Raw genomic sequence first — 26586 nt, forward strand, 5'->3', positions numbered from 1 at the left:
GACCCAAATGACCCTTTAGAAACTGAACACCCTTTAGAACCCTAATAACACCCTTTAGGATCCTGAAAAACCTGAAGACCCCTAAGACCCTGAAGACTCCTATGACCTATAGGCTCTTAAGACCTTTTTAGACCCCTAAGAACCTATAGACCACTAATAACCTTGAAGACGCTTTAGACCCTTTCGACACCTAAGACCCTCCAGACCCTTTATACCCCTAATACACTTCAGAACACTAAGACTCTTAAGACCCCTTAGAAACCACCATCACACCTTTTAGAACCCTTAGATCCTCTTAGACTCTTTAAACCCCCTAGAACTCTCAGACTCCTTTCTATCCTTCATACCTTCTTCACACCTTTCAGACCATTTAATGCCCTTTGACCTTTCAACCCTTTTATGCATTTTAGGACCCTTTAGACTCCTTTAGACAATTCTGACCCTTTCGACCTTAAATGACACCCTTTCGACCCCTTTGACACTTTGGACCATTTCGACCCCCTTAGACCTTTCCACCTTTCAACATTCAGATCAGAACCTTCCACCTTTCAACATTCAGATCCGAACCTTCCACCTTTCAACATTCAGATCCGAACTTTCCACCTTTCAACATTCAGATCAGAACTTTCCACCTTTCAACATTCAGATCAGAACTTTCCACCTTTCAACATTCAGATCAGAACTTTCCACCTTTCAACATTCAGATCAGAACTTTCCACCTTTCAACATTCAGATCAGAACTTTCCACCTTTCAACATTCAGATCAGAACTTTCCACCTTTCAACATTCAGATCAGAACTTTCCACCTTTCAACATTCAGATCAGAACTTTCCACCTTTCAACATTCAGATCAGAACTTTCCACCTTTCAACATTCAGATCAGAACTTTCCTTTCAACATTCAGATCAGAACTTTCCACCTTTCAACATTCAGATCAGAACTTTCCACCTTTCAACATTCAGATCAGAACTTTCCACCTTTCAACATTCAGATCAGAACTTTCCACCTTTCAACATTCAGATCAGAACTTTCCACCTTTCAACATTCAGATCAGAACTTTCCACCTTTCAACATTCAGATCAGAACTTTCCACCTTTCAACATTCAGATCAGAACTTTCCACCTTTCAACATTCAGATCAGAACTTTCCACCTTTCAACATTCAGATCAGAACTTTCCACCTTTCAACATTCAGATCAGAACTTTCCACCTTTCAACATTCAGATCAGAACTTTCCACCTTTCAACATTCAGATCAGAACTTTCCACCTTTCAACATTCAGATCAGAACTTTCCACCTTTCAACATTCCAATCAGAACTTTCCACCTTTCAACATTCAGATCAGAACTTTCCACCTTTCAACATTCAGATCAGAACTTTCCACCTTTCAACATTCAGATCAGAACTTTCCACCTTTCAACATTCAGATCAGAACTTTCCACCTTTCAACATTCAGATCAGAACTTTCCACCTTTCAACATTCAGATCAGAACTTTCCACCTTTCAACATTCAGATCAGAACTTTCCACCTTTCAACATTCAGATCAGAACTTTCCACCTTTCAACATTCAGATCAGAACTTTCCACCTTTCAACATTCAGATCAGAACTTTCCACCTTTCAACATTCAGATCAGAACTTTCCACCTTTCAACATTCAGATCAGAACTTTCCACCTTTCAACATTCAGATCAGAACTTTCCACCTTTCAACATTCAGATCAGAACTTTCCACCTTTCAACATTCCAATCAGAACTTTCCACCTTTCAACATTCAGATCAGAACTTTCCACCTTTCAACATTCAGATCAGAACTTTCCACCTTTCAACATTCAGATCAGAACTTTCCACCTTTCAACATTCAGATCAGAACTTTCCACCTTTCAACATTCAGATCAGAACTTTCAACCTTTCAACATTCAGATCAGAACTTTCCACCTTTCAACATTCAGATCAGAACTTTCCACCTTTCAACATTCAGATCAGAACTTTCCACCTTTCAACATTCAGATCAGAACTTTCCACCTTTCAACATTCAGATCAGAACTTTCCACCTTTCAACATTCAGATCAGAACTTTCCACCTTTCAACATTCAGATCAGAACTTTCCACCTTTCAACATTCCAATCAGAACTTTCCACCTTTCAACATTCAGATCAGAACTTTCCACCTTTCAACATTCAGATCAGAACTTTCCACCTTTCAACATTCAGATCAGAACTTTCCACCTTTCAACATTCAGATCAGAACTTTTCAACTTTCAACACTCAGATCAAAACTTTCCACCTTTCAACATTCAGATCAGAACTTTCCACCTTTCAACATTCAGATCAGAACTTTCCACCTTTCAACATTCAGATCAGAACTTTCCACCTTTCAACATTCAGATCAGAACTTTCCACCTTTCAACATTCAGATCAGAACTTTCCACCTTTAAACATTCAGATCAGAACTTTCCTCCTTTCAACATTCAGATCAGAACTTTCCACCTTTCAACATTCAGATCAGAACTTTTCAACTTTCACCATTCAGATCAGAACTTTCCACCTTTCAACATTCAGATCAGAACTTTCCACCTTTCAACATTCAGATCAGAACTTTCCACCTTTCAACATTCAGATCAGAACTTTTCAACTTTCAACACTCAGATCAGAACTTTCCACCTTTCAACATTCAGATCAGAACTTTCCACCTTTCAACATTCAGATCAGAACTTTCCACCTTTCAACATTCAGATCAGAACTTTCCACCTTTCAACATTCAGATCAGAACTTTCCACCTTTCAACATTCAGATCAGAACTTTTCAACTTTCAACATTCAGATCAGAACTTTCCACCTTTCAACATTCAGATCAGAACTTTTCAACTTTCAAAACTCAGAGCATTTGACCTTCACACATTCACAACTAAACCATTGAGACCTTTCATTTGCAATCACCGACCTTTTATTTAGTACATCCTTGCATTTATTTGCCGCACAAAACTCACCACACAAAGCAAGTCCTGGCGAGGGTCGATGACCCTTTAGAATGTGTGTCCTTTGGAATCTCTGATTGCTCTTTCTAGTTTTATCATGCATTGGAGAAAATGCCCTTTGGATTAAAGGGAAGACTTATTTAACGAGACAACCTCCACCCAAAAGTTATGGATAGATTCAGACGAAACTTGGTGGACAGGTTGGGTGTGTTATAAGGACAAATTGATTCGATTTTGGTGAAGATCCAAATCTGGAACCGGACACGAGAATTTTTTCATTTCAAGTGATTCTTCAACAATGAGAGGTGGGGTCAAAAATGATATACAGTGTAGCAAGATATTTTAAAGAGTTGTGGACGAGTTATGACAAAACTTGGTAGATGAGTTGGGCAGGTGACAAGAACTAGCAGATGACATTTTGATTTAGGTTCAGGTACAGATCCGGCCTATCAGTGGGACCTAAGTCGTTGAACATCATCAGATCGTTCCGCGATTGTATGGTTGCTCATGTGAGGGACAGTGGATGTACTTCTGAGTCATTGAAGACCATAGAATCCCAAGAGCGCTTTTCCATGCACAACTTAAATATTGTAATAAATAACACTTCCCTCATATGATCAAGAGGAAGACCTGCCTGAATGCAGTCAGCTGTGTACATCCGTGTTTCCTCCCAGAAAGGATTGGGTCTATCATTGAATAGTTCTCAAGTGCAGACAAGTATTATTTATTAACCGATTGAATGTGCATTTTTCCATCCCATCAATTTCACAACAAGAGTTTGAATGTATTCTTTGCAGAGTCTTTCCGCCACCACCATCTCATTCGTATGACATACGAGCACCGTTAGGTAAATTATTGCCACAAATTTAAATATGGTGCACATTTTCCGTTTCATTTTGTTCTGTTCTTTTCAATGCACAGGTTGTTTCATGTGACTTGTGTAATTGTATGTGACCAGAGAAATAGTCAGTCAACAGGTCTCACCAGTGATTGAATGGACAGCAAAAACGAGAACAGCACATGGTGGAGCACACACCTCTGCCATACTGAACAGTTTATGTTTTGTAGCCCACTGGTAGGCTGGAACTGCATCTGTACCTTAACCAAAATTGAAACGGGTTGTTCTTGTCACCTACCCAACTTATCCACCAAGTTTTGGTATAATCCGTCCACAACTCTGAGATATCGTGCTCACAGACAGACAGCCAACAAACAGACAGACAGACAGACAGACAGGGTGTATCAAAGGCTGCAAACATATTGAAAGAGGCGCATACTCCGGCCGTGGGTTTAGTTGGAATAATACGTTTTGTTTAACATCCCCTCTCCCCAAAACAATAAATGAAAAAGGAAGTAGGCCCTAACTGTCAGAGAATTTATTTTGATATATCTCGGAATTGGAGGAGAAAAACATCATTTAAGAATAAGAATAAAAGCTTTAATGCAGTAAAACAGAAAAAATCTTTCCCAAAAAAAATTTCCAAAAAAAATTCCTGGATCGGGAATAATATCCTGGGCTTCACCAAAAACTAATTAATTCTTCCTTATCCCAAGGGCAATCATCCCACCAACTTTCATCCAAATCCGTTCAGAACTTTTCCAGATATCTTGTTCACAAACACACAAACATACGAACACACACACACGGACGGACACGATCGAATGCGTTACTCCCCGGCGTGAGTAATAAACCTGAAAATCGCAGAGCCAGAATTATTTATTTGGTCTGGGAAGCCCATGCGAGGTTTCTTCTTCTTCAGCCTCTCAACTCTGGGTGAAAATGTGATCTTTTTTTAAAAAGTTGGAATTTTACCAAATCTGTTTTAGTCGTTTGTTAATATACCTCAGCCATTGACAAATCTGGAACTAAGTCTTTATAAGTTCATCAAATACTGACACCGCGAATGACATTCGCTGAGCTAAATGTCGATATCTCTTCTGAGGTAAAAAAGAAAAAAGAAAAAAAAACTGTTTTAAAGCATTATACGTATCAAACGATACATTTTATGAAACGGGGAAACCTAATACACACTTTGGTGGTTTTAAAATGACAGAATATGTCTTTATTAGAAAAAAAATGAACATTGAAGACGACGCTGCTAAAAAAAATACACCGCTCTAACGCATAACCACGAGTTTAAACTACATTTACAACAAATATGAAAACTATTTTCATATCACAATGTTAAACATAGAATATATAGAAGATAATGTTAAAGAAAAATGAGCCCTATCTTCCAATGGTAAAAAAATCCTTCAAAAAATTCCTGGATCCGGAATAATATCCTGAGCTTCACCAAAAACGAATCAATTCTTCCTTATCCCAAGGGCAATCATCCCACCAACTTTCATCCAAATCCGTTTAGAACTTTTCCAGATATCTTGTTCACAAACACACGAACACACACACACACACACACACACACACGAACACACACACACACGAACACACACACACACACACACAACCCACACACACACACGGACACGAGTGAATGCATTACTCCCTGGCGGGAGTAATTATGGGCAGCCTTGGAGTAGAGAAGGGCTGAACAGATGTAAACACCTAATTTAGCTGATTGAAAAAACGATGCAATAATTTATTATTATTTTTGTATACCCAGTCAAGGCTCATGGAAGAGTTAGAACATTGAATGGATCAAGATGAAACAGAACTAAAGGAACAGTAGAGAGAGAGAGAGGGGGAGAGAGAGAATACCAACAGCAGAGTTGAACGACAAAATACAGGGAGACTTGGACAAATAATGGGAGTGGGAAGGAATGAGGGGTAGGGAAGGATGCACAGATTTTGTATGTCACTCTGCATTCCATTTACCTGCTTGGCCTCATCTGGGGCTTTCAGGAGCAACGCGTTGAGAAGAGCCACAGCATTCGTTTGAATTTCCTGATTTGACCTGCTCACACCAAACAGGGAAAACGGTAAAACACAAAACTATATAAAAAGAAAAGTTGTTCTACTGAAGCATACGAGTTACTTGCGAACTTGAATGCGTCTTCGAAAGGTTTGAAGCTCCCGTGACGACTGGCAATAACGCAGAACAAACTAGAACGGCACTCAGTAGCGAGCATACATACCTCTACCTGGTTGGTTATTTCACTCAAAGGTGAAGAATCACTTTAAAAATTCGACTACCTGGATCCGGATCCGGATCTTCACCAAAATTTAATCCATAAACCTTTTGAAATATCTTGTTCACAGACAAACAAACAGACAGACAGACAGACAGACAGGGGTGAAAACATCACCTCCATCCACCTTTGGCGGCGGAGGTAACAATATTAGCGAGCCCACTCATTTTGGAGAAATAATCTAAAAAAGTAGATGTAATGCCAAAACAAGTCTTTATTGAAACTTCAAATTGAAAACAGCTAATGCGACAAGATCGTATGACCTAATGCACTTTTGAAAACTCAAACCATAGGTGGACAAAACCTGTGGGTGGAGCAGGTTGGCCTGAATGGCCAGTCACAGGTACAAACACGTCAAAATAACTAAACAGGTGTCCGAGACTTATGGAATAGGTGAATGGAGGAATGATAGGACAAGCATGACGCAATAAACAAAGTGAACAGATAATGTATGTCAGACTGATAAAAGTACAAAATAGACACATGACTTAAAAAAGGGCGTTGATGAAACATAAGAATACAATGGTTAGAGTTATCCACCGTGAAGATCACAAGGTGGATAACTGTAACCATTTTATTATTGTGCTTTACCCTCTTGAGCTACCAACACAGACCGCTAGACTGTGCTGGAATTAGCTACTACATAATATGTTGATGAGCTACCAGCCTAAGGGAATGGAGGAATGGATCTCCATTAATTCAAGGTGGCACATCATCAACACCTACAAGTATCAACCTAGATTACTCCTCAAGACTGCTTCATTGACTAGGGAAATGTGAAGATGAGCTTTATATTTAGGAAGGAAAAGAAGGAAGAGCTGCAGCTGGGGAGAGGGCCTGCTGCACAATGAGCTTGGGGCATGGCCTGCTGCACATTGAACTTGGGCCATGGCCTGCTGCACTAATGAAATCGGACCATGGCCTGCTGCACGGTGAACTTGGGGCATGGCCTGATGCACAATGAACTTGGGGCATGGCCTGCTGCACAATGAATATGGGGTGGGGATTGATGGAGGGAGGGATCGGAGTCTATGGCACGAGGAACGGTGGACAGGTCCGATATCAAAGAAAACAGAGAGGAAGTGTATCATGCGACGTTGCAGCCAGGACATGCAAGATAGACCGAACACATTCATACGGGCCCATGCCAGCAAGCTCATCATTAAATTCTAACCCTCTTTCAAGCCTTAGTGCCATCTTTCCTGTTCTTTATATGATGTGTAGAACTTCTCTGCCCCTGCTCTCTTTTGTGACGAGATATGGAACAAGTACAGATACATTCAAAGTACACCACCCCCATACCAAATAAATAAATACCCTCCAGCGCGGCATTGCCGCGGCGCCTCCGGACCCCGGCAATATCGCCATAAGGCTCATAGAGTCTGTATTGGGTCGGAGATGTGTGCAATAATTGATTGATTAATTGCATAATTAAAATCAATAAATAACCATAAAATATTTTCTTAATCAATTGGCTAATAGCATACGTAAACCACCAGTGCTTCATTTGAAGCTATAACTTTTTTTAAATTTATTAAATAAGTCATTAATCAAAAAAATAAATAATTAATTGATTAATCAATAAATAATTATTAATCGATTAATTGATTAATAAATACATCAAAAATATCCTTTATAGCCACATGACTTGGTCACTGTTGTGTCCAAATATTAGCTTCCCAGCTCAAAAGGTGCCTAAATATTGCCCAGATGAAAAAGAAAATAAATAAATGATTGATAATGAAAATAAATAAATCATAATCATAAAATAATTAAATAATGAATCAATTGGCTAATAGAATACCTAAACCACCTCCGTTTCATCCGAATCTGTAACTTTAAATAAATTAATGAATTAAGTGATTAATTGATTAATAAATAAATCAAAAATATCCTTTATAGCCACATCACTTGGTCACTGTTGTGTCCAAATATTAGCTTCCCAGCTCAAAAGGTGCCTAAATATTGCCCAGATGAAAAAGAAAATAAATAAATGATTGATAATGAAAATAAATAAATCATAATCATAAAATAATTAAATAATGAATCAATTGGCTAATAGAATACCTAAACCACCTCCGTTTCATCCGAATCTGTAACTTTAAATAAATTAATGAATTAAGTGATTAATTGATTAATAAATAAATCAAAAATATCCTTTACAGCCAAATCACTTGGTCATTGTCATGTCCAAATATCAGCTTCCAAGCTGAGATATTGCCCAGATGAAAAAAGCAAATAAATAAGTACAGTGGAACCTTGACTTACGAGTTTAATTCGTTCTGTGACCGAGCTCGTAACTCAATTTGCTCGTTTCTCAAATCAAATTTCCCCATTAAAATGCATTGAAATGCTATTAATCCGTTCCAGCCCGCCAAAAACCACACCAATTTTTTTTTAAATATACAGTATATATAAAAATATCTCGCGCTTTATATTTCACCTGTATGCAGCATACAAGTTGGCAGGATGGCCTGGACTGGAGGTACGCACACTTGACTCTAAACTGTCCAGCCTGGGTTTGAATCCCGACCCAGCTATAACCTGTCATGTCGGTGTTTCACAGGCAGGGTGATTCATCAATGTGTGTACCGCTAAACTGGGCGCCCCGTTTGCGTCCCATTAGTTGTTGGATGTTAAGGATCTGTGTAGTGTTCTGGGCCCTGTGCTATTTCTGGTCTTCATCAATGACCTCATCGAAATGAGGATCTGTGTAGTGTTCTGGGCCCTGTGCTATTTCTGGTCTTCATCAATGACCTCATCGAAATGACCTCATCAATGACCCATCGAAAACCTTGATATTTTCTACCCCCGGTAATTCACCCCAGAGTCCTTGCAGTGTTCATATGTTTTATTCCTCTCCCACCTCCCCCCAAGTCCTCCCGATGTCCCTGCTCTCAAATGTTGTGTTTGTGTCCTTCCCCCTCTCTCCCCATATTGTCTGCCGCTCCCCTTGTTTTTTGTGTTTTGTGTGTCTGTTTGTCTTTTTGTGTGATTAATGTTAGCTCTTTCACGAGCCTCGATCTTGTATACAAAAAAAAAAAAAATCACCGTGTCTTCCACAAAGAGAAGGCGAGCTATCGCCGGCACTCTGAACAAGTTGTGGCCTGGCATGCTCTTCTCCTCTGCCGTTATATACGTCCTCCTCGGCATCTTTTTCCAGAAGAGCCCTGTCTCGTCACAGTTGAAGATTTGCTGGGGGATGTATCGTTCGGCTTCTATCAGTTCGGCAAAAGTTATAATAAAATCTTCAGCTGCCTTCACATCCGAGCTTGCTGCCTCACCATGCCTGACGACGGAGTGAATGCCGGTCCTCTTCTTAAAATTATCAAACCATCCCCGACTGCCTTTGAATGACTTCCGATGCCTCGTCCTTTGATGTTCCCGCCGTCTGCTGCACCAAATCCCCGTAAATGTCTCGGGCCTTCTCACAGATGATGCTCTCGGTCACGGTATCTCCTGCGAGCTGCTTCTCCGTCAACCACACAAACAACAACTTCTCCATCTCTTCATGGACAGAGGTCCGGAGCTTTGAAATAATCGTAACGCCCTTGGCTGGCGTTATAGCCTTTATCGACTCCTTCTGCTTCAAAATCGTACATATCGTAGAAGTACTACGATCGTACTGCCTCACCAAGTCGACAACACGCACACCTCGCTCATGTTTTTCGACGATTGCGTGTTTTATATCCAAGCACATCATCATCCTCTTCTTCTCAGTACTGCCCTTGGCACTCAATTTCTTAGGACCCATGGTTAAAACTAAGAAATTTTCCAAATTAACAAAAATGCGAAAACAAAGTAGCAGCTATATACGGCAGAGATGCTTGCACGGCAAGATAACCACGTGACAGGCAACCCACCTGGTGGCGGGTGGCGTAAGCTCCAAAATAACCAAAATGCGAAAACAAAGCAGCAGCGATATACGGCAGAGATGCTTGCACGGCAAGATAACCACGTGACCGGAACCCACCTGGTGGCGGGTGGCGTAAGCTCGTAACTCAGATCTCGGCTCGCATCACAAAGCAATAAACCGCCCGAGCGACGGCTCGTATCTCGGAAAACTCGTAAGTTGGTGCACTCGTAAGTCAAGGTTTCACTGTACTTAATTGAACCACCTTTAGAGGCCATTTTTTCTCGCAGAGCAAGGGTTGGCCTTTTCTGGTACCGTGGTCCCCTTTTTGAAGCAATGTTTTATGGCCGGATGCCCTTCCTGCCGCCAACCCTGATAGTCGCCTCTTGCGACACACAGGGAATTACCAGCACTCTTTTGTGGATTCCCCACTGGCGTTAATCCCCCTGGCGTTAATTTAATCAAACCCCCCCTCCTAGTGTAAATTTAGCAATCAACCGGGATTCAAACCCAGGATCCTAGGATCCCAAGCCAGCACCCTAACCGCTGAGCGAACACCAGGCTACAAATAAGTACTTAATTAATCGATAATAATTAAATAACGAATTAATTAATTGATTAATCAAAAAACAAAAAATACTGTTTTGTCAAAGCACTTTCTCACTATTGTGCTGAAATTTGAGCTTCTTAGCTCAAAGGATGGCTGCGATATCGCCTGGACAAACAAACAAGCAAACAATCAAACAAACAAACAACCGGAGTGAAAACTGAGTACTCCCTTTCAGCGTGCATCATTTCCGGGCCCCCTTCGGTGGCCGGCAATAACGTTATGCAGCGCCTGGAGATGGCATAGGAAAGGAGCGGTGTACAACAAAGGCAGACTGAGTACTGAAGCTTCATCTGACTCAAAGGACTGCCTCCAACTCCTCAAACTCCATCCCTACCTTATTCCCACACATCAATTATTCACCGCTTCATGCGTCATTCACATCATGAATTGAGGAACACTTCTTCAAATCCTAATGATCCTTTTGCCACTGGACCAAATAATATCAGCATTGGGTCATCATATTCGCAGCTGAGTTGGCTATCATGCCCTCATTCCTCTTTGCAAGCTCATTCACAGAGAGCTTCCTCGTAGCTGCAAGAAAGGCCATCAATGCCACCCCAATTCACAAAAAGGGCCAAAAAACCAGACACATTAAACTACAGACCTGTGAGCCATAGCCATTCAGGTTGTTACAGCCATTTTGGGATAATAATTAAAAACATTCCGTTCTTCACATGATGTTCTCTGAACATCAGTTTAGTTTATGCGCTGGCTATTTGCACCCCTGGGCATGCTGCTCTTGCAAACACAACAATGGGCAGATGCTTTTAAACCCAAACTCCATCTTCCTCGACCAATGGGCACCTTTCTTTCAAGCTAGCAGCCAACAGGATTAAGAGTCCGCTCCATGCCCGATTCATCAACTTCACCTGTGCTAGAAAGCACTTGATGTGGTACTTTCTGCAATACTTGATGAGGCAACTGGTATCCATCAGTGCAGTATATTGAGCCAATCCCTTTCCTGGTTTATGTAGACAGCCACTCTGCTACCTTAGACAACCTTGTTTACCATTTTGCTGATAACACCATATTACGGTCCTAAAACCAAGTAACACCATTCTCTTGTAATGTCCCTCAATTTTGACTCAGGAGGGGAGATAGGGGGCTAACCCCCGCTCTTGCAGGCAAAATGACCTTAAAATGCATGTTGTTGTTGTTGTTGAGGGGAGATAGGGGGGGGGGGGGGTGTGGGGGAGATCTGTGGTCCATAAGATATACATGGCCTTCAATCCTATCCCTCTGCAATGCTAGCCTGGTCAATCATTGCCATAAGCTCAGTTGCAGGAGCATATCAGCATCGCCATCTGTCACAACCTCTCTTGGGGTGACAATGTTTCCCGACTGGTATCCAAGGTCAGAGAACTACTGAACATTCTGCTGTGCTAAGTTCTTCCCGAAGGACTGTGCAGCTGTCCAATTATGCACAGTGCTTTGAGATTTTATGCGAAATGAAAAGCGCTATATACAAGGCTTTATAGACGAGTTCCCAAGAAGCGGAGCAATGTGTTTTATCGCACATTGTGTAACATTTGGTCTTTACCTGCATCTTAGAATGTTGCAAACATCAGACTTATTAACAAGAAGGGCTCAAACCTGATCCACTCGACTGCAGACTGGTCAGATTTCTCTCCATCATAATCAAAGTTTCATTGCTGGTAAGCGGTAAGTGGTAGTATCTATCGTTGCTGCAGACCTCAGGCATTGTCTCTTTTCCAACTCTAGAATCTCTGGTCATCAGTTTGGCTTCGGCCACAGCTATCCTACCATGGGCATGTAGCTTTTAAATGAACAATGAATGGATGCATTGAAGGTGCTCTTTCTCTCTTTCTCTCTCTGAAAGTCTCTCAAACTTTTGATAATGTCAAGCAATCAGCGTTCATTTGTAACCTGTCTGCTAATGGTATCCAGGGGCCCTTCCTCAAATGGTTATCGGATGCTTCTTTGTGAATTTAAAAAGTGTTGATTTGATGGCATTCCATCTGGAGATCTCGCTTTAGAGGATGGCATCACGCAAAGCAGTACTTGAGGGCCCACCATATTCTTGGTCTACATGAATGACTTCTCCCCTCTCTAGATAATCCTCAGTACAACTTTGTAAAACACCTCTGAAAGGCACGCTGCTGCAGCATCCATCTCTGCAGATCTAGAAAAGAATGTAAATTGTCAACTATCCTAGAATACTTGTTTTAATGCAGAAAACATCTTATGCTCTTACACCGTCCCTCCTGAAAGATACGATTTCAAACACCCGGTCTATTTCTCTAGCCAACCCCTGAACGTGTAGTCCCTGAAGGTCCGAAGGCGCACAAGCTATCGTGGGTGGACCACATCGACAAACGGGCCTCCAAGGCAGGCAGATACCCATGCATTCTTTGCAGAGCTAAGTCTATATTCTGCACTCGTGCTCAAAGCAGATTACAGTGTGTAAGGTTTTCATCCGAAGTATCATTGAGTATGGGTCCTCATATTGGGTTGGTGCAGCTGCTTCCCATCTTGCTCCCCTGGAGGCAATCAAGCCCAAGGGTTTTCATGTTATTGGCATATCTCATCAGGAGGCCGAATCCCAAGATCTTCTTCTCATCCACTGCAGGCAGTTTTCCTCCCACCATCTCTTATCTCTGTCGTCCCTAAGCCGATCCAGGTTGCGTGTGTCCTTCCAGAATCCCTCACCTACTTACCATTCTCAATTATAGGTCGAGCGCTCACCACCATGCATTGATACCTCTTTTCAATCATCTGTGGAATAGACTGTGTGTGTCTGTAATATAATGCGCAAAAACCCAGTCTTTCAAAAGTGCTGCCAATGACCACTTCTTTCTTTCTCCCATGCCCACCCCTGCAATCTTGTACTCTCACAAACCCCCTTTCCTTTCTGCCAATCTGCCATTCTTCCATTCATGCGCAATGTCTTTGTCTCTCTGTGCAATTGTTTTAGTCTGTGAATCTGCTGCTCTCTGTTACTTAGATCCTCCATGAGCCTAGACTTCTGTATAGAAAAGGAACAGGTTCAAAAATCTTGCTTGTGTACCTTGATAATTCAGCAACCCCATAATATGAATATGATAAACACATTCAGTTATTTAAATATATATATATTTAAAAGGAAGGAGCAGAATATACATTTGTAGGTGGTTGGTGAGGTGACCCACAGTGATCTCCTGTGAGACCACCTTGTAAAGGTTGCTGCTGTTGAGCACCATGCATTCGAGGATGGCCAATGAACGTTGGAGGAGTGTCACGTCTAGGCCTGGCGAGCGCACGTAACCTGCAATCTACTGAACAAATTGGGTTGGGGGCAAAAGTTAGAAACAAAACAAGGTGAGGCAAGGCATGGCAAGTGCAACCAAGTGCTGTTTGTTTGGGATACACAATACAATATGTAAACAATTACATAGCAAAATATTACAGGACGAAGCATCCCAACAAAAACGCTCACATGAACAGGAAATTTCATTTGTTATAAATCACTCATAGCCAGCCATTTACCAACAACAACAACAACAACAACAACAGGCATTTTATGGCCATTTCCCCTGCTAGAGCGGGGGTTAGCCTTGTGGTCCCCATGACAATCTTCTCCATTTTGCCCTATTTTCTGCATCTCTCTTTGTTAACCCCCTTGCCCGCATTTCTTCTTCCACCATCTTTAGCCAAGTCTTTCTCGGTCTTCCCCATCCTCTACTTCCTTCTACATTCATTTCCATCACTCTTCTCAACCAGTCACTTTCATCCTTCCTCAACACATGACCAAACCATCTCAACCTGTTTCTCTTCACAGCATCAATCACAGGCAATATTCCCATCATCTTTCGCAATTCATCATTTGTCTTCCTCTCTCTCAACGATACTCCGCTCATCCACCGAACCATTCGCATTTCCACCCTTTCCAAGGCCAGCCATGTACCGAAAAATAATTAAACGTTATTACATGTTGTGGTGTATGTTTGCGTATTATTTTTAACAAAAAAGGATAATTAGCAAAAAAAAAAAGGCATTAAATGCCAATATTCATAATGTTTTACATAATATACAAGGAAACTGAGGAAAAGGCCACTTGGCTCATGCTTTATCCACACAACATTAAATTAATCATCAGATTAACTTTATACGTTCTATAATTATATATTGTTGCGGTTTTGAGTTTGTACAGTGAGTATAATAAAGGTTAAAATTTCCCCCTCATAGTTAGTCACACAAGCAACATGTAGCCTCGTGATGGTGTAGTTATTTCTTAGTATTTGTGAGCTTAGTCCTTTTCCTATGTTAGTTCTGCGTTGAGTCGAGTCAGGAGAATAGGTCCTACTTATACTGACTCTCCAGACTCCCTAGCCTCATGCCCCTTTGCGCTGACTTTGGTTCATTTTGGGCGAATTAGCACGAGGCAGGCCTAGGAGGGTGGGGGCGGAGCCGAATGAGGGGCGGCAGAGGCGCTGACGGTAAGCACGAGCCGCCAATCAGGGCTCAGAGGTGGTGGCGGCAGCACTGCGTCACAGGGCGTGGTAAGAAGGTTCGAGGGGGTTCGAGAAGGTTCGGGGGCGCATCTATATAACCAGTTGCGCAAAGCCCCCGAGAGGACTTGCAGCAAAAGGACTTGCCCCTGAGAGAACTGCTGCCCAGGGAGAACTCGCGCGCACTAACCAACCAAGAGGAATCATTGACGAGCAAGAGTTGTGAGCATCAGAGAACTGTGAGAGATACGCGGGTGAAGCAAGACGCGCATGAACCGAAATACGCGCTTTTATAAGTGATGCTCAGTTGAGTTGGAGGCCGATCGATATACAGCGCATTAAGTCGCGCGAGTGATAACGGCTGTGTAATCGCCAGCCGCGCTGAGAGTCCCGCATTTGCCATTCCACCTCATCGGCTGCCTTTGTGCGGGAGACGCGCTACAAGGTTCCTTCCACCGCCTGCTGCCATCTTCGCGGGACGTGCTGGGACCGTGGAGAGCCGGACGGGGCCGTTCCTGGACGACCACGTCGACGCGTTTGGCTGAGCATCAACCCATCTGCAATTCCCTGTGTGAGTGTGACGGGCCCGAGTCCGGGGGATAAGATAAGACTGTGTAAGTGCTGCTCTATGTCTCTGCGTCCCGATCACTGTATATACGTGTGGGAATAATTAAACCTGTTCTTCCTTTTTCCATTCGATCGTTCCTGTGGTTTCCTCATTGGCTAAGCATGGTATGAATAGAACCGCTCGAATCGGGTTCCACTACTAAACTGCACGGACCACGTGGTGCTCAATCCGCTCGGCGTACCCAAACCACACGTGGCTCGTGCGAGGCTTGCTTCCTCGCTTCCGTGGCAGCGCAGGGAATTAGGTACGAGCGAGAGTTGGTCTCGAAACCCTACTTTGCGTTTGCCCGGAAGGGACGTTTCAAGTCTCGGTTCCGTCAAGCCCAGAAAGAACAAGGGGATTAATCCCCCCTTGGTAAGGGGAAGAAGGGCGGCGAAGAACCGCAACAATATATATATATATATATGAACGTGAATTTATCTGTCTATGTGGGTCTGTATCCTTATGCACGACCACATCTGTAAAGCTACAAACTCAATACTTGGAGTACAGATACATCTATTTGCGGAAAGTAACATGGGCAATGTGGCCGTGGCCTCAGAGGCCGCAAATCGAGGACAAAGTGACCAATAAAGCAACTCTCTGGCAAACAGGATGACCAATTGGGGCCAAATTTAAAAGGCCGATTTTTTTTGGTAATGTGTGATCAAGAGGGCTATTAATTACATTTCTTCTATGTGTGAACATTTCTCATCTTTTTTTCTTTTATACACTTGGGCTAAGGCTCGTAATAGAGTTTGCGCGCACACACACACACACACACACACACACACACACACACACACAGACACACGGGGACACACACACATGCATACGGGGACGGGGACACACACACACACACACACACACACACACACACACACACACACACACACACACACACACACACACACACACAAAGTTCCACAAACGTCTTGGAAACATGAAGCAAAAGCAATCATTGAAAACAAGGACATAATGCTCACATATGACCTGATGAACCCATCCAGCGTGAACATAGAAAACAAAGCAATGCGACCAGACATAGTACTCGGGAACAAAAAGGAAACAAGGGTTACGCCTAGGTCCCCCGTCGTTGAAGTGATGTGAGTTGACAAAGTGGAAGACGCAAGGCGGCCATCTTGGATTTTGACGTGGCGACCCAATTTTCAATAGCGTTCTTCCTTATGCCTAGATACACCCACACACCAGATTAGAAGTTAGTAGTTCGTTTATTTTTCAAGATATTCCGCTCACAAGGTTCAGACATACATGGCGGCGGCCATCTTGGATTTTGACGTGGCGACTCAATTTTCAATAGCGTTCTTCCTTATGCCTGGATACACCCACACACCAAATTAGAAGTTGGTACTTCGCTTATTTTTCAAGATATTTCGCTCACAAGGTTCAGGCATGTATATGGTAGCGGCCATCTTGGATTTTGACGTGGCGACCCAATTTTCAATAGCGTACTTCCTTATGCCTAGATACACCCACACACCAAATTAGAAGTTGGTACCTCGCTTATTTTTCAAGATATTTCGCTCACATGGTTCAGACATATATATGATGGTGGCCATCTTGGATTTTGACGTGGCGACCCAATTTTCAATAGCGTACTTCCTTATGCCTAGATACACCCACACACCAGATTAGACGTTGGTACTTCGCTTATTTTTCAAGATATTCCGCTCAAAAGGTTCAGACATACATGGCGTCAGACATACATGGCGGCGGCCATCATGGATTTTGACGTGGGTTGCACCCACACACCAAATTTGAATGCGGTCCTTCGCTTATGCATGCACGCACGCACACACGCCTGCACGCACGGACGGACGGACAAACGGACGGACACACTGACGGAGGGGAAAACCATAGTCCCCCTTTCGCTCCGCGGTGCGACGGGGGACAAAAACAGCATTGATGATGGAGGTATCAGCACCCAGCGATTTTGGCCTAAATAATGCAGAAATCAAGAAAATGACCAAATACCAAGACCTCAAGAATAAAGTGAAAAGATCCGGGAAGCTTAAGAGCACCAATAATTGGGAAATTGATAATTTGATACCAGTGATTATTGGGAAATTGGGAATGATAACGAAAACTTTACAGAGATCTTAAAAACCATCTTTTGGAATATTACCACAAACGAACTACAGTTGGAAGCTGTACGGGGTTCAGTGACCATCCTGAAAAGAGCCCTTGGAACAAAACTCTGAGAAGAACAAAACTTCACAAACTTAGCCCATGAATCACAATCCTTCACCAAAGCAGGGGTGGATACTTCGAGTCCTGGAAGGACTCCATTCCACCTTCTAAAACCCAAATTATGGAGACAACAACCAACGACACATTCACACACACACACACACACACACACACACACACACACACACACACACACACACACACACACACACACACACACACACACACACACACACACCTATACTAGTAGATATATTGTGTTGCTAGTAGAGAAGTTGAAAAGCTAGTAGAGCTTTTCTACCTATGTTAGTGGAGCAGCTGAAAAGATGGAATTTGTCATAGTATTTGATAGAGGTACCATCCCCCACACCCTCAATTATATCTGAAATAACCCCCTCTCTTTGTCTGTCTTTTTTTTTCTTCTTTTTTTTCTTTCTTTCTTTCTTTCTTTCTTTCTTTCTCTCTCTCTCTCTCTCTCTCTCTCTCTCTCTCTCGCTCTCTCTCTCTCTCTCTCTCTCTCGCTCTCTCTCTCTCTCTCGCTCTCTCTCTCTCTCTCTCTCTCTCTCTCTCTCTCTCTCTCTCTCTCTCCCACTCCCTCCCACTCCCTCTCTCTCTCACCCTCTCTCACCCTCTCCCCCATGACTGTAAAAAGCAAATTGTCATCTTAAGCAAAACTAACGAAAACACAAATGTGCACCTGTAAATAAACAAAGACAATGCAACCACAAAATAATATGGAAATAAGACAACATCATAGAGCACTGTATTGATGGTCAAAGGGCTGGGACATCTTGACTTGCCTTCTTCACAAAACTGATAGTCAGGCTGTCCCAAGACACAATGCCATGATCCATAAGTTCAAGGAAGGCAGTGAGGGCGTATGCAAGCATCTCACCAAAGCTGCATGACAGGACAAAATGAACTGTTAACATACATTTGCAACATCAATTGCGTACTTTAAATAAATACATGATTTTAACATGGGGATAAACCATCCGGGATCCTCAAAGTATTTGCGATAAACTGGCAAGCCAAAAGAATCTCTGCAAGAGTAATCATGTTGAACAAAAGAGTTTTGGACCACCCTATTATCCAGTTTGCCCTACTTTTGAAGGCAACCATAACATCAAATCATTGGAAGGTTTAGAAAGGGGGAAAGGTGGGGTTAAAACAAGTGCTACTGGAGCAGAAAGAAATTTGTTGCAAGCTGTTAGCGGAACCTTCTCAGAGCAGAAGAAACCAAAATGACCAGTGATCATGCACCCCTCGACACAGGCAGGGAAAATAAGAAAAGGAGGTTTAGTAGCATTTTGCAGCAGTTAAGGATAGTCCAATAAGCAGCTCAATATAATTTTTCAAGGTAGGCTCAAAGCAGCAAAGAGAAAAGAAGGTGACAAGTCTTCTCAAAACATCCTTACCAAGCCGTCATTATCTTCTGCAATTTCACGTACCGCCTGGAAAATGCAAACGCCAACTGAGGCCAATTCACGAGTATCGTTGCAAGTGCCTTGGTTTACATTATAGTAACTATAGTTTACATTCTATTGGACATGTGGCTATCTCATTCGTCCCAAAGGTTGCCAGAATCATCACAGTTAGTCGACATTCAAAAGGAATCAAGGTGATATGGAAAAACAAAAGCATTTACGTATTTCAACATATTAAAATACCACGATGCAAAACAACCCAGGCAAGAGATACACATTGGTAAGATCGTAGAAACTACATAAATCATAGTAATCTACATTAACTACAGTTAACTGTAGTAATACTCAATTAACAATAGTTCTACTGTTGTGTACATTTTTGTAGTTACTGCAGCAAACAGTTGAGAATACATTAACTGTAATATTGTGGCGGACACGATGGCTCGCTGGCGCGGTGACATCATTCCGCGCACCAAGAGGGTGTCGGCCACGCCCGAGGGGTAGGCGTGGCCTCGGGATATACACGGGGCTCGCAGCCCCGAGCAAGTCAGTGCTACAGTTTGAGCTTTACAATAAAGACTCTTTTGACCCTACGCGTTGTGGCTTACCTTCTTTGGCAAACAAGTTGCGTGCGTAGCACCACGCTACACTGGTGACCCCTTTTGGTTCAGCCGTCGCTGACCACAGAACGCGCCATGGCCAGCAACGCGGTCGCGGTAAAGCTCCCTGAGTTTTGGGAAGCACAGGCCGAGGTATGGTTCGTGCAGGCCGAAGCACAGTTCCAACTTCGAGGAATAACGGCGGACGAGACGCGTTACTATCACGTGATCGCCGCCCTCGGGCCCGGCACGGCCGCCCGAGTCGTGTCCATCCTGCGGCACCCACCGGCAGAGCACAAGTACACGGTGCTCAAACGTCTCCTCATCGCCACGTTCGGCCTCACGGAGTTCGAACGGGCGGACCGCCTCCTGGACCTTCCCGAACTCGGCGACACATGACCATCGGTATGGATGGACTACATGCTGTCGCTGCTGGGTGACAAGGCCCCGGATTTTTTTATTCCAGGCGCTTTTTCTACGCCAGCTACCGGCACAGGTACGCCACGCGTTGGCCGGTTCCAAAATAGGGGAACCCCGCGCTCTGGCCGTCGAGGCCGACAAGTTTTTCGCGGCTTGTGACACGCGGGCGAGCTACACATAGGTAAGATCGTAGAAACGACATAAATCATAGTAATCTACATTAACTACAGTTAACTGTAGTAATACTCAATTAACAATAGTTCTACTGTTGTGTACATTTTTGTAGTTACTGCACCAAACAGTTGAGAATACAATTAACTGTAATATCATAATACTACAGCATGTGTGTATATATACAGTCACGTGAAAAAGTAAGTACACCCCATGTAAAGTTTTGACTTTTTCAACATATTTCAACATACGGCTATTTGATCTTCATTTCAACAATACTGATAGATAAAGGTGATATAATATAACAAATATCATGAAACATTTACATTTTGTAGTCCATTGTATAATTTAAATAAACATAAATGCAAATTTCGCATGTGGAAAAAGTAAGTACACCCTTGGCTCTAATAGGTGGTATTTCCCCCTTTGGCAGACACAACCTCAAGTAGGCGTTTCTTATAACTGTCTACCAGTCTCTGACATCGACTGGGAGAAATTTTTGCCCACTCCTCCATGCAGAATTCTTTCAGCTGTGCGATGTTTGAGGGGTTTCTTGCATGCACAGCTCGTTTCAAATCCCCCCACAACATCTCGATGGGATTTAGATCCGGGCTTTGACTTGACCATTCCAGAACCCTCCATTTCTTTCTTTTCAGCCATTCCTTGGTGGATTTACTGGTATGTTTAGGGTCATTGTCATGTTGCAAGGTCCACCTTCAGTTGAGCTTCAACTTTCCAACAGATGGCCTCACCCTCTGGTACAATGAAGAATTCGTAGTGGATTCTATGAGGTTGGGCTGTCCAGGCCCTGATGCAGCAAAGCTGCCCCAAACCATAATATTTCCACCACCATGCTTTACAGTTGGTATCAGGTTCTTGTGGTCAAATGTTGTCTTTGGTTTTCACCAAACATGTCTTCTGGTACTGTGGCCAAATAGCTCTACCTTTGACTCATCTGTCCAGAGCACATTGTTCCAGAAGTGCTGGTCTATGCCTAGGTGTTCATTGGCAAACTCTAGTCTTGCCCTGATGTTCTTTCTGGACAGCAAAGGTTTCCTCCTCGCACACCTCCCATGCAGATCAAATTTGTGCAGCCTCTTTCTAATGGTAGACTCGTGCACTTTGACATCAACAGTGGCAAGAGCTACCTGTAGGTCCCGTGATGACATTCTGGGGTTCTTAGAGACTTCTTTCAGCATCTTGCGGTCTGCTCTCCGGCTGAACTTGCTGGGGCGGCCTGGCCTGAACAAGTTGGCAGTTGTTTGGAATCTTCTCCACTTGTAGATGATCTTCCGGAGAGTCGAATGATTGATTTCAAATTGTTTGGTGGTCTTTTTAAATCCCTTCCCAGAATCGTAGGCATCTATAACCTTCTTTCTGAAGGCCCCAGAGAGCTCTTTTGATCTCGGCATGGTGACGCCGCACATTTCAACAACAAAGAGCAAACCAAACGAAATGTCTGAGGTTTAAATAAGACAGGTTCCTCCAAGATCCTCTCTAACGATGTTCTAATCATTTGCACCTGAGCTGGTGTACCTGATTCTAATTTTAGGTATTTGAAGTAATGATAAATGTAGGGGTGTACTTACTTTTTGCACATGCGAAATTTGCATTTATGTTTATTTAAATTATACAATGGAGTACAAAATGTAAATGTTTCATGATATTTGTTATATTATATCACCTTTATCCATCAATATTGTTGAAATGAAGATCAAATAGCTGTATGTTGAAATATGTTGAAAATGTCAAAACTTTACATGGGGTGTACTTACTTTTTCACGTGACTGTATATCTGCAATGATATGTAGTAACCTGTAGTGATCTGCAGTGACATATAGTGATCTGTAGTGACATACAGTGATCTGCAGTGATATATAGTAATCTGTAGTGATATATAGTAATCTGTAGTGATATATAGTGATCTGTAGTGACATACAGTGATCTGCAGTGATATATAGTGATCTGTAGTGATATATAGTCATCTGTAGTGATATATAGTGATCTGTAGTGATATATAGTGATCTATAGTAATCTGTAGTGATCTGTAGTGATATATAGTGATCTGTAGTGATATATAGTGATCTGTAGTGATATATAGTGATCTGTAGTGATATATAGTGATCTATAGTAATCTGTAGTGATCTGTAATGATATAAAGTGATCTGTAGTGATATATAGTGATCTGTAGTGATATATAGTGATCTGTCATGATATATAGTGATCTGTAGTGATATATAGTGATGTGTAGTGATATATAGTGATCTGTAGTGATATATAGTGATCTGTAGTGATATATAGTGATCTGTAGTGATATATAGTGATCTGTAGTGATATATAGTGATCTGTCGTGATCTGTAGTGATATATAGTGATCTGTAATGATATATAGTGATCTGTAATGATATATAGTGATCTGTAGTGATATATAGTGATCTGTAATGATATATAGTGATCTGTAGTGATATATAGTGATCTGTCATGATATATAGTGATCTGTAGTGATATATAGTGATCTGTAATGATATATAGTGATCTGTAATGATATGTAGTGATCTATAGTATTCTGTAGTGATCTGTAGTGATATATTGTGATCTGTAGTGATATATAGTGATCTGTAGTGATATATAGTAATCTGTAGTGATCTGTCGTGATATATAGTGATCTGTAGTGATATATAGTGATCTGTAATGATATATAGTGATCTGTAGTGATATATAGTGATCTGTAGTGATCTGTAATGATATATAGTGATCTGTAGTGACATATATTGATCTGTAGTGATATATAGTGATCTGTAGTGATATATAGTGATGTGTAGTGATATATAGTGATCTGTCGTGATATATAGTGATCTGTCGTGATATATAGTGATCTGTAGTGATATATAGTGATCTGTAGTGATATATAGTGATCTGTAGTGATATATAGTGATCTGTAGTGATATATAGTGATCTGTAATGATATATAGTGATCTGTAGTGATATATAGTGATCTGTAGTGATATATAGTGATCTGTAGTGATATATAGTGATCTGTAGTGATATATAGTGATCTGTAGTGATATATAGTGATCTGTAATGATATATAGTGATCTGTAGTGATATATAGTGATCTGTAGTGATATATAGTGATCTGTAATGATATATAGTGATCTGTAATGATATATAGTGATCTGTAGTGATATATAGTGATCTGTAGTGATATATAGTGATCTGTAATGATATATAGTGATATATAGTGATGTGTAGTGATATATAGTGATCTGTCGTGATATATAGTGATCTGTAGTGATATATAGTGATCTGTAGTGATATATAGTGATCTGTAGTGATATATAGTGATCTGTAGTGATATATAGTGATCTGTAATGATATATAGTGATCTGTAGTGATATATAGTGATCTGTAGTGATATATAGTGATCTGTAGTGATACATAGTGCTCTGTAGTGATATATAGTGATCTGTAGTGATATATAGTGATCTGTAGTGATATATAGTGATCTGTAGTGATATATAGTGATCTGTAGTGATATATAGTGATCTGTAGTGATATATAGTGATCTGTAGTGATATATAGTGATCTGTAGTGATATATAGTGATCTGTAGTGATATATAGTGATCTGTAGTGATATATAGTGATCTGTAGTGATATATAGTGATCTGTAATGATATATAGTGATCTGTAGTGATATATAGTGATCTGTAGTGATATATAGTGATCTGTAGTGATACATAGTGCTCTGTAGTGATACATAGTGATCTGTAGTGATATATAGTGATCTGTAGTGATATATAGTGATCTGTAGTGATATATAGTGATCTGTAGTGATATATAGTGATCTGTAGTGATATATAGTGATCTGTAGTGATATATAGTGATCTGTAGTGATATATAGTGATCTGTAGTGATATATAGTGATCTGTAGTGATATATAGTGATCTGTAGTGATATATAGTGATCTGTAGTGATATATAGTGATCTGTAGTGATATATCGTGATCTGTAGTGATATATAGTGATCTGTAGTGATATATAGTGATCTGTAGTGATATATAGTGATCTGTAGTGATATATAGTGATCTGTAGTGATATATCGTGATCTGTAGTGATATATAGTGATCTGTAGTGATATATAGTGATCTGTAGTGATATATAGTGATCTGTAGTGATATATAGTGATCTGTAGTGATATATAGTGATCTGTAATGATATATAGTGATCTGTAGTGATATATAGTGATCTGTAGTGATATATAGTGATCTGTAATGATATATAGTGATCTGTAGTGATATATAGTGATCTGTAGTGATATATAGTGATCTGTAATGATATATAGTGATCTGTAATGATATATAGTGATATATAGTGATCTGTAATGATATATAGTGATCTGTAGTGATATATAGTGATCTGTAATGATATATAGTGATCTGTAATGATATATAGTGATCTGTAGTGATATATAGTGATCTGTAATGATATATAGTGATCTGTAGTGATATATAGTGATCTGTAGTGATATATAGTGATCTGTAGTGATATATAGTGATCTGTAATGATATATAGTGATCTGTAATGATATATAGTGATCTGTAGTGATATATAGTGATCTGTAATGATATATAGTGATCTGTAGTGATATATAGTGATCTGTAGTGATATATAGTGATCTGTAGTGATATATAGTGATCTGTAGTGATATATAGTGATCTGTAATGATATATAGTGATCTGTAGTGATATATAGTGATCTGTAGTGATATATAGTGATCTGTAATGATATATAGTGATCTGTAGTGATATATAGTGATCTGTAGTGATATATAGTGATCTGTAATGATATATAGTGATCTGTAGTGATATATAGTGATCTGTAGTGATATATAGTGATCTGTAGTGATATATAGTGATATATAGTGATCTGTAGTGATATATAGTGATCTGTAGTGATATATAGTGATCTGTAGTGATATATAGTGATCTGTAATGATATATAGTGATATATAGTGATCTGTAATGATATATAGTGATCTGTAGTGATATATAGTGATCTGTAATGATATATAGTGATCTGTAATGATATATAGTGATCTGTAATGATATATAGTGATCTGTAGTGATATATAGTGATCTGTAGTGATATATAGTGATCTGTAATGATATATAGTGATCTGTAGTGATATATAGTGATCTGTAGTGATATATAGTGATCTGTAGTGATATATAGTGATCTGTAGTGATATATAGTGATCTGTAGTGATATATAGTGATCTGTAGTGATATATAGTGATCTGTAGTGATATATAGTGATCTGTAGTGATATATAGTGATCTGTAGTGATATATAATATGTAGTGATATATAGTGATCTGTCGTGATATATAGTGATCTGTAGTGATATATAGTGATCTGTAGTGATATATAATGATATGTAGTGATCTGTAGTGATATATAGTGATCTGTAGTGATATATAATGATATGTAGTGATGTATAGTGATCTGTAGTGATGTATAGTGATCTGTAGTGATATATAGTGATCTGTAGTGATATATAGTGATCTGTAGTGATATATAGTGATCTGTAGTGATATATAGTGATCTGTAGTGATATATAGTGATATATAGTGATCTGTAGTGATCTGCAGTGATATATAGTGATCTATAGTAATCTGTAGTGATATATAGTGATCTGTAGTGATATATAGTGATCTGTAGTGATATATAGTGATCTGTAGTGATATATAATGATATGTAGTGATGTATAGTGATCTGTAGTGATGTATAGTGATCTGTAGTGATATATAGTGATCTGTAGTGATATATAGTGATCTGTAGTGATATATAGTGATATATAGTGATCTGTAGTGATCTGCAGTGACATATAGTGATCTATAGTAATCTGTAGTGATATATAGTGATCTGTAGTGATATATAGTAATCTGTAGTGATATATAGTGATATATAGTGATCTGTAGTGATATATAGTGATCTGTCGTGATATATAGTGATCTGCAGTGACATATAGTGATCTATAGTAATCTGTAGTGATATATAGTGATCTGTAGTGATATATAGTAATCTGTAGTGATATATAGTGATATATAGTGATCTGTAG

General features: G+C 40.6%; 1 protein-coding gene across 3 annotated transcripts in view; it reads right to left on the reverse strand.

Moving 5' to 3' along the window:
• Window positions 1-26586, reverse strand: part of ELMO1 (engulfment and cell motility 1) — a 309653-nt gene that overhangs the window by 103347 nt on the left and 179720 nt on the right. For all 3 annotated transcript variants that reach the window (XM_078772962.1, XM_078772961.1, XM_078772963.1), the window contains 4 exons: window positions 19270-19305; window positions 18652-18751; window positions 13706-13857; window positions 5809-5887 (listed from right to left, as the gene is read on the reverse strand). In XM_078772962.1, coding sequence (XP_078629088.1) covers window positions 5809-5887; window positions 13706-13857; window positions 18652-18751; window positions 19270-19305 — 367 coding nt within the window. The remainder of the gene's footprint in view (window positions 1-5808; window positions 5888-13705; window positions 13858-18651; window positions 18752-19269; window positions 19306-26586) is intronic.

The sequence above is a fragment of the Myxine glutinosa genome, chromosome 2 (assembly GCF_964187855.1).
Source record: "Myxine glutinosa chromosome 2, kmMyxGlut1.1, whole genome shotgun sequence".
NCBI lineage: Eukaryota > Metazoa > Chordata > Myxini > Myxiniformes > Myxinidae > Myxine > Myxine glutinosa.